Here is an 8,172-nt window from a genome sequence, read left to right on the forward strand (position 1 = left end):
ACATCTTATAAACAAAGGTAACATATATCTTCTCCCCACACACCAATCATTCACTTCCCCTTTTCCATTTCAACACTTATCGCTTTGTTCTTTGCTCATTCCCTTTTCTTCCTTCCTCACCTTTCCTTCGTTCTGTTCGTCCTCTCCTCCTCATACCTTTCTGTTTCTCCTTTCCTTTTGGCGATGTGGCAATAAGAATAATTGTCTTGATGCCAAGAAGGGCCCAACAGATTTTACTTTCACAAGTGGAGCAGCACGGTGTTCTGCTTGATTTATGCATATAAATAGCTTTACTATAATTCAGGCAGGGAGTATTACAGATTTTATGGAAACTGCAATGTAAATAGAACAGGAAACGAAAAACGAAAGGAAAGCATGAAAGAAACAGTAGATAAAAGGGGAGAAAGTGTTTCTCCTCTCCTTTGCCGTCACCCTCTGTGTGCCAGCCTGTGCACCGCAGCTGCACCCAGCTGGCAGTCCTCGCTCCGCAGAATTAATGGTTCCATTATCCGTCTGTTTCTTTTCAGCCGCTTTCACACACAGGGCATCTGTCATGGCAGGGCCGACCCACACACAGGAACAATCACAAGGTACATTTGAAGAACTTTTTAGGTCCAAGTTGAAAATCCTGCCTTAATGTTAAAATAAAAACTTAAAACTTGCTTTAGGAGTAAATCAAAAGCCCATTTTTTTGTTATTAGAATGTATTTACATTGATAAACCATCCAATATTTTCATCTTTACTATTATAATCAGCATTAAAACATAATTATATTAAATTACATTTTTTTAAATACAAATATTATGAAAAATTCTGGAATCATATCAAGATAAATGACAAAATACAGACTAGGGTTGATATTTTTAATTATTATAAGCTATGAGAGAAATACAGGATTTGTAGATGTAGAACGGATAGATTTCTTACCTTCTGTGGGGGGGAGCCCACGGCCATCTCCACGTAATATCCCTGCCCGGATTTCCCACGCAGGTTGTCGATCATGTCCACAAAGCTGGCACCACCCTCCGCGGCTCCTCTCCGCCTGCGCGCCGGAGAAGCGCTCGCGGCGCCGCGTCTCCAGGCAGCGGCAGGCGGCTCAGCGCGCGCACCTTGCCGCAGTGGCACGCGGATGGCTCGAGACAGGCCCGGAGAGTCCGGCGCGGGTTGCCCGCAGCCCAGCAGGCACAGCGCGGTCCATAAGAAGAGCGCAGCGAAGCCGCGCGGCTGCAGCGGAGCCTCCATGTTTATTAGTAGCCGTTAGAATCTCTGCTGTGTCTGAGTGGCGGCGCTGCGCTCAGTTTGGCATCAGGAGCGAAGCGGCGCTGGAGAACAGGTCAGGTGGGGATGATGCTAAAACCATTATGGCAGTTGACCCACAATACGGAAAGGCACAAGATTCGGTCTGATTGGTCTGTTTTTAAGTTGAAATTAAATCATTTATTCCATTAAATCACGCACTAACCACAACCGTCCTCGCAATTAACGCCCAGCTCCGCTCGCTGCATTAATCACGCGTCGGTGTATGAACTGACCGCAGGCCTGGGGCTCTTTACCCGGACATCTTGGTGCTAAACAACCGAAAGCATCGGCAGAAGGCAGACTGACCGGCAGGCTACAGTAATCCGCATCCTCCCTGTTTTCCGTCCAGTTCATGCTGTTCTCCGCCTTCCAGTCTTTCATCTCCTCCTCCTCCTCCTCCATCTACTCCGCCGCATCCTTCAGATCTGCGAAGAGGCGGGCATCAGAGAGGGTCAAGCTGAACTACAAATACAAACTGTTTCCTGGATGGATTTTCAAAATAAAGTGCCTCTATTTAGTTGCTCTCACATATTAATCCACAAGTTTTCAATTTCAGTATAATCAAATTTGACAACTTCAACACTCAATACTACGAAAGAAGATTTGGGTCACTGAAAAAAAATTAAAAAAGTTAACTGATTTTTAAATTCTATTTCAGTAGAGAAAAAAAAGTCAAATTATTGACTTTAATCTCAGATCTTAATGTTACAAAAGAGGATTAGGGCCACTGAAAAAAAAGTTAACTGATTTTTAAATATTATTTCACTTTAATATGGGGTAAAAATTCAGAATTCTGACTTTAATCTCAGGATTTTGGATCTTAATGTTACAGAAGAAGATTGGGGCCACTGGAAAAAAAAAAGTTAACAGATTTTTAAATATTATTTCAGTTTAATATGGGGGTGGGATCAGAATTCTGACTTTAATCTCAGAATTTTGGATCTTAATGTTACAGAAGAAGACTGGGGGGAAAAAGTTAAATGATTTTTGAATATTATTACACTTTAATATGGGGGGAAAAAATCAGAATTGTGACTTTACTCTCAGAATTTTGGATCTTAATGTTACAGAAGAGGATTAGAGCCACTGGGGGGAAAAAGTTAAATGATTTTTGAATATTATTACTCTTTAATATGGGGGAAAAAAATCAGAATTGTGACTTTACTCTCAGAATTTTGGATTTTAATGTTACAGAAGAGGATAAGGGCCAAGAAAAAAAAAGTTAACTGATTTTTAAAGTTTATTTCAGTTTAATATGAGAAAAAAGTCAGAATGTTGATTTTAATGACAGAATCCAGACTACATGTAAGATTAAACGTGTAATTTAGTCTGGCCCCAATGAATGAGACATCAGAAGATTGTTGATGAGAACAACCCGTTGTTTTTCAAACCATGTCTGTGCCTATTGGCTAATGCTCTGACCAATGAGCGCAACTCACTGTGACGTAATAAGTGTGACAGAAAGCTGGTGGGGGAGTGTAAACAAACAGCCTGTCGGTAAAACGGCGAATACGTCCTTCTTAAAAATGAATGAGCGTAGAGCCTTTTCCTGCTCACGTTTCAACGAAAACCCCAAGTCTAATCCTTCCAAAACTTATACCAATGCTGAGTCAAAAATCGCCATCAGAGAGGGCCGCTGCATGCTGGCTGCTGTTAGCCCTGGCTGCCGTTAGCCTTGGAGCTCCGTTGGTTGCCGTGTTCCTCTCAACTTCGGAAATTTGTTTTTTTAATTACGCATTAAATCGGTAAATGGACCATATAGTGACGCTTTAAAGTATAATATTATCACCTCAAGTGATCTTTAAATGTACTTTTATTGAACAACAGCAACAGAAAAGAGAATTTTTAACTTTCAATGGAGTGCTCCCTTGAAAGCTGCTGCTACCGCAGTGCATGCTACTGTTCAATAGTTGTTGCCTTCCTTTCTTGTTGTGTTTTCTCCAGCGTCGCGCAGCTTTGTCGTCACAACTTCAAAACCCCGCCCGCTTTGCATCCAGAAATTCAAAACAGATCTCTGCGCTGTGATTGGCCCGCCAGTTCTAGGGCCTGGGGCATTGATCGAGGCTGGACCAATCGCAGGCAAAAATGATTTTGGTCGCTGGTGGGTGGGGCTAGTTTACTAGGCTACATATAAATAGCTTTACTATAATTCATCAGAGATGGGAAATGTGGAGTCAACAAGTCATCTCCATGTCATGTATTTAATCTACCCAGCCAATTAACAAGGTGAGTCTAATCTGCACAGGTTGATTCACAGTGAAGTGACCTGGATGACTGAGCTAATTATTAACAGCTAATTAAGTTAGACAGAACATAGTGATGATGATGATGTCATAATTTTTACATTAAAAATATAAAAACATTCAAACTATTATGCTATTAGCTTTTGGTGAATTGAAAATCGTGCAACAGTTTTTTTCTCGCCTTTTATTTTGAAAGCAAAATGATGCTCCAGCTCTCCCCTCATTTGGAGGAAACGTCAAGAAAGCAAAGTATCATGGGTAATGAAGTCTTTAAGGTAACTTGTACTCATTCCCCCACTGTCTCTTTGATAGACAGTTAGAGGGACGCATTTGTTTCCTCTTCACTCTTAATATTTCATTACAAAAATCCCAAAAGTAACAACATTGACTTCATTTAATTGTTTTAATTGGTGCTAAAATGCTAAAACAATACAACACCAATGTATTTTTTTATTTGTTGTGATGAAATAAAACTCACTTATGTGACTCTAAGTGGTTTAAATGACAGTTGAAGTTATAATAAAAGCTGTAAAGTATTATTTCTCCACTTTTTGAAAGGACAGATAAATAGTTTAAAGGATCTTTTATCTATAACTACCATAGGCCTACACAATAATGTGACAAGAAAAGAAGCAGGACACCTGGGACCTAATTAAGACACTCAACCTTTTTATTTATTTTATATTACTTATTGATATTCTGATGAGGTGGTCCAGCATAGTCCCAGTACACAGGGATGCTGAGGAAATTTGCAGGAGTCATTGAGCCGTTCCCATCCTTGCTCTCCATGTTGAGCTCCACTGTGTCCTCCTTAGGGTGAGGCAGCTCACACTCCTGCAGCGTCACACAACAGGACGTTTTCTGTCCTGTAAATCAAGAGGAAATTGCTCAAACTGTTTAGTTTTTTCTGTATTTTGTATGTTAAATCCAAATCTGCACAGATTTGATATTGCCTCTTAACATTGCTTATAACCCTAACCCTTTTAAATTATAACTAATGTAAGTATACTGCTGGATGAATCATGCGACTTTAAGTAATTCAATTCTACATTGATTTGAAATGTTATATGATGCAAAACGCTCACTGGTTGAAGAGTTTGAACAAGTTCCCTGCTCTTTAGGTTTGGTGGAAAGGGGCTCTCTACTGCCATCTGGTGGACAGGATACTACAGGGTAACTTGCAGTACCCTCCCTGCACACAAATGTAAGTACACACCTGTTGCATGCAGTAACATAGTATAATTCTAGCGAGAGGAATACATGCCTTTGCACTCATTTGTGAATATGGATGTATGTAATCTTTGAATGTACTGTACCTTTATCAATCCCCTCCCTGACATGGGAGACGAGACTGTATGAGTGAAAAACTGTGCAAAGGTTAAAGATTAGCTGTGATTAAAACCTGCAGCCTTATCATTTAGCAGCTGATAACGATGGAAAAAAGAAGACCATGTCAGGATTCTGCTGCTGATCAAGGACAGAAGTTGGATTGGGGACACTGACACTCACCATGCCTGTGGGTCTGAGGTCCTGAAGCCTTTGGCAAATGGATTGCTTGCAATTTTCAACTGAGTAATCTAAAAGCATGAAGAAGATGAAACGCTAAATCCAAATATGTCGAATTTACTTAATACACAGCGAATGGCAGAATCTAAACATCTGTCTGTATACTAATGAACTTACCCTGTGGTTCTGATAGGCGGTGACGGCCATGAAACGTGTCTCAGGGAAGGAGAAAGAACAAAAGTTCCTGTATGCGTTTAAATGACTGTTTGGTGTTGGGTCCACATACACGACATGAAAGCGCGGCTGGTAGCGATGCATGGAGTTCAGAATCATCTTGCAAAAAGAAAGACAAAGAAAACAGAAAGAGAACGTTTAAATTAACATTTTTGGTGATAATTCACTAAAAATATTCAGTAAAATAATGTAGTTTTCTTTTTATACTCCTAAGTGTTAATAAGCAGTAATAAATAAATAAAAAATCTACTGACATGTCCATTGTCATCTAGCAAGTTATTGGTGAGCTTGAGAGAGTCAAATGACACTGTCTGCTTCATCCACTGAGATCCAGGGGCCGGTGAATCCGGGTGGAAATGCATCCTGCTCGGGGCTGCAACATCTGCTCTCCCTGCTACCAACCATGAGGAGCTGTGGAATGTATATCTGAAAAAAAAACATAACTGTCATTCTGAATATTGACAAGTAAAAACCAGTAGATCATGAAGCTCAGTTCAGTTCTTCAGTCAGATAATTTTCAGTAGAGAGGGGGAACATTATTATGCAATCAAATAAAAGCATTATTAAAAACACAGAGAGGGTATATTGGAATAAAAATGTCTTCAGCTACTTTTTAAAAATGAGTTAAGACTCTTAAGGAAGCACAAACACAAAGAAGGTTTGTCCCAGGCTAGAGGAGCAGCGGTCTGTGTATTAAATCAATATATTAAACCTAACCTGTATCTCTTGTCATCCACGGGGATGAAGTCCATGAGCAGAACATACTCGGCTGAAGGGTCCATCCCAGAGATTTTCACCTGAAATGTTGGAAACATCCTCCTACATTTTTTTTAAACATGGAAAACAACATAAAGTAAGAAAGAAGGAAAAAAAACAACACTATGCTTTGAGCAAGCAAATAAAAAATGTGTCTTTTTTTCACCTCCCAGATTTTGTAACTATCATTTCTGTGCCCAGCTGGTCAAACTGCCTCCACAGTGCCTGCATCTCAAGCTGAACTCTGACCCCACAGACTTGGGGGGCTTTGGAGCTGAATAGCGGCCCTCCGTCTGTGCAGCCAGGCAGAGAAAACTCACAATTCTGAGAGAGCAGAAGACCTAAAGAGAGAAGACAATAAAATTCAACATACATCTTAAAATGTGACCCTGCCTATGAAAACCCAGCTAAAGTCATTTTTTGGTGAATCTCAACTTAATGTATAAAACCATTCTACACTATGTTAAGAATGGTTTTATACATTAAGTTGAGATTCACCAAAAAATGACTTTAGCTGGGTTTTCATAGGCAGGGTCACAAATTTTTCTCTAAAATCCTGTTTCCCCTTTCTCATTTATGCACTAAATTATCATTTTATCCTCTCAAAAATTCAGTATTTTCATGCATTTCTAGGATAAACCGTCATAAAATGTCAAGTTTGAACATACAAATTTCCTTTATTGGCTGAATATTTTTGTATTTATGCCATGGTTACTAACAAATATTTAATCATAACTTGAGTTTCACCAAAGCTGCAAAGGCATCAGGTAGCAAAGGGGAGCACATATAATATCAATACTAGTTTTAGAAAAAACTCACCATTCATATTTCCAAGCATGAACCGACGAATTTAAGGAAAATGATGCCTTAATTCTTTTGTCTTTATTCTGTCCTTTAAGTTTCTCTAAATCTGACTGCAAAACTCGTCTTTAAACCCCACCAGTTTGGTCTGTAGCATGAAGGCAACGCAGCAGTTCTTACCCCTGTAAGTTTCAGAGGATGTGTAGATCCAGGTCCTCTGAGCGGCTGGTTTTAAACACCACAGAACCCTCACTGGGGACCTCTAAGCTGCCCCCATCCATTACAAAACTCATAGCAACACTGACACCAAATAATCAAAGCTGGACACACCTGCTTGCATCGGGCTGCGAGAACGGCAAAGACACAAGCGCATTTCTTTCAAAGGAAGCACAGATCTCAGTGTAGCCTGAAGCTTTGCTTGAATTAACGTTACGCACATTGATAACCCCCTGAACCGTTTGCTGTTAGAGAGTGTGGACAGATGAGGACAGAAACTCACTCTCTTTATTATTCATAGAGTCAGATTTTCAACACCATACTAATTAGCAGAGGTGGAAAGAGTACAAAAAAATTGTAATTGAGTAAAAGTATCTTTACTTTGCCTAAATTCTACTCAGAGTAAAAGTAAAATTACTCATCTCAAAATTTACTCAAGTAAAAGTACAAAATTACTTCATTTAAAATGTAATTTGAGTAAAAGTTACTTAGTTACTTTGAGTAATTTAATGCAAAAAAGGATGAGTCATGAATCGAATTGACCACAAAGTGTTTTAATCGATTTCAAGGCGTATTTCAGTGGACATCCACACTTGCAAAAGATCAGCTGGGCTAAAGAACATACTTCCACAGACAACACCATGATAGGAATAAAGAAATTTAAACTACATTTTAAAGTTTTCAAAATGCACACAAAATTAAATGCCCAAAAGATACCAGAAATCACACTAAAACGCAACAAGCTCCTCATTTAATGTTTTACTTTAATAGTGATTTTTAACTGACACTTGTTTTTACATCAAATGTTTATATGTTTGAATTGTGTAAATAAAGTGCTGTTAAAAGTCAAAAGTCTTTTTCTATTTTTTAAGTGTCGGTTCCGTAACACAGGAGTTTAAATTTTCGGCTGCATTAAATTTTTTCACCATCAGTATTATTATAATTATTTATTTTTTTACTCAGTAACGTGAGGGGGTTTTAAATGTAGCGAAGTAAAACCACTTAGGTTAAAATTTACTCGAGTAAAAAAAAAAATTACATATTTGAAAAATTACAAATTATTCATACAAAGTACTCAATTACAGTAACGTGAGTTAATGTAATTCGTTACTTTCC

The 8,172-nt window shown here is 38.9% G+C and overlaps 2 protein-coding genes across 3 annotated transcripts in view; both read right to left on the reverse strand.

Annotated features, from left to right (window-relative positions):
* The window catches only part of bace1 (beta-site APP-cleaving enzyme 1), a 27,994-nt gene extending 26,254 nt beyond the window's left edge, over window positions 1-1,740 (reverse strand). The window contains exon 1 of the mRNA XM_015402091.1: window positions 929-1,740. Coding sequence (XP_015257577.1) covers window positions 929-1,243 — 315 coding nt within the window. The 5' untranslated portion in view covers window positions 1,244-1,740. The remainder of the gene's footprint in view (window positions 1-928) is intronic.
* A 2,440-nt stretch (window positions 1,741-4,180) lies between these two features.
* tbx10 (T-box 10) lies at window positions 4,181-7,066 on the reverse strand. Of its 2 annotated transcripts, XM_015402103.1 has the most exons (8): window positions 6,859-7,066; window positions 6,206-6,380; window positions 6,001-6,102; window positions 5,538-5,709; window positions 5,227-5,382; window positions 5,053-5,120; window positions 4,629-4,735; window positions 4,181-4,409 (listed from the first exon to the last, which is right to left on the reverse strand). In XM_015402103.1, exons 1-8 carry the CDS (start codon window positions 6,875-6,877, stop codon window positions 4,228-4,230), a joined length of 981 nt encoding a protein of 326 aa, XP_015257589.1. In that variant the 5' UTR covers window positions 6,878-7,066; the 3' UTR covers window positions 4,181-4,227. The 2 variants fall into 2 exon arrangements, with proteins under 2 accessions (XP_015257589.1, XP_015257597.1); XM_015402111.1 differs by lacking the exon at window positions 4,629-4,735 and having other exon boundaries at window positions 4,235-4,409; window positions 6,859-7,059.
* Window positions 7,067-8,172: the final 1,106 nt, after the last annotated feature.

The sequence above is a fragment of the Cyprinodon variegatus genome, unplaced genomic scaffold (genome assembly GCF_000732505.1).
Source record: "Cyprinodon variegatus isolate N-32 unplaced genomic scaffold, C_variegatus-1.0 Scaffold33, whole genome shotgun sequence".
In the NCBI taxonomy this organism is placed as follows: Eukaryota; Metazoa; Chordata; class Actinopteri; order Cyprinodontiformes; family Cyprinodontidae; genus Cyprinodon; species Cyprinodon variegatus.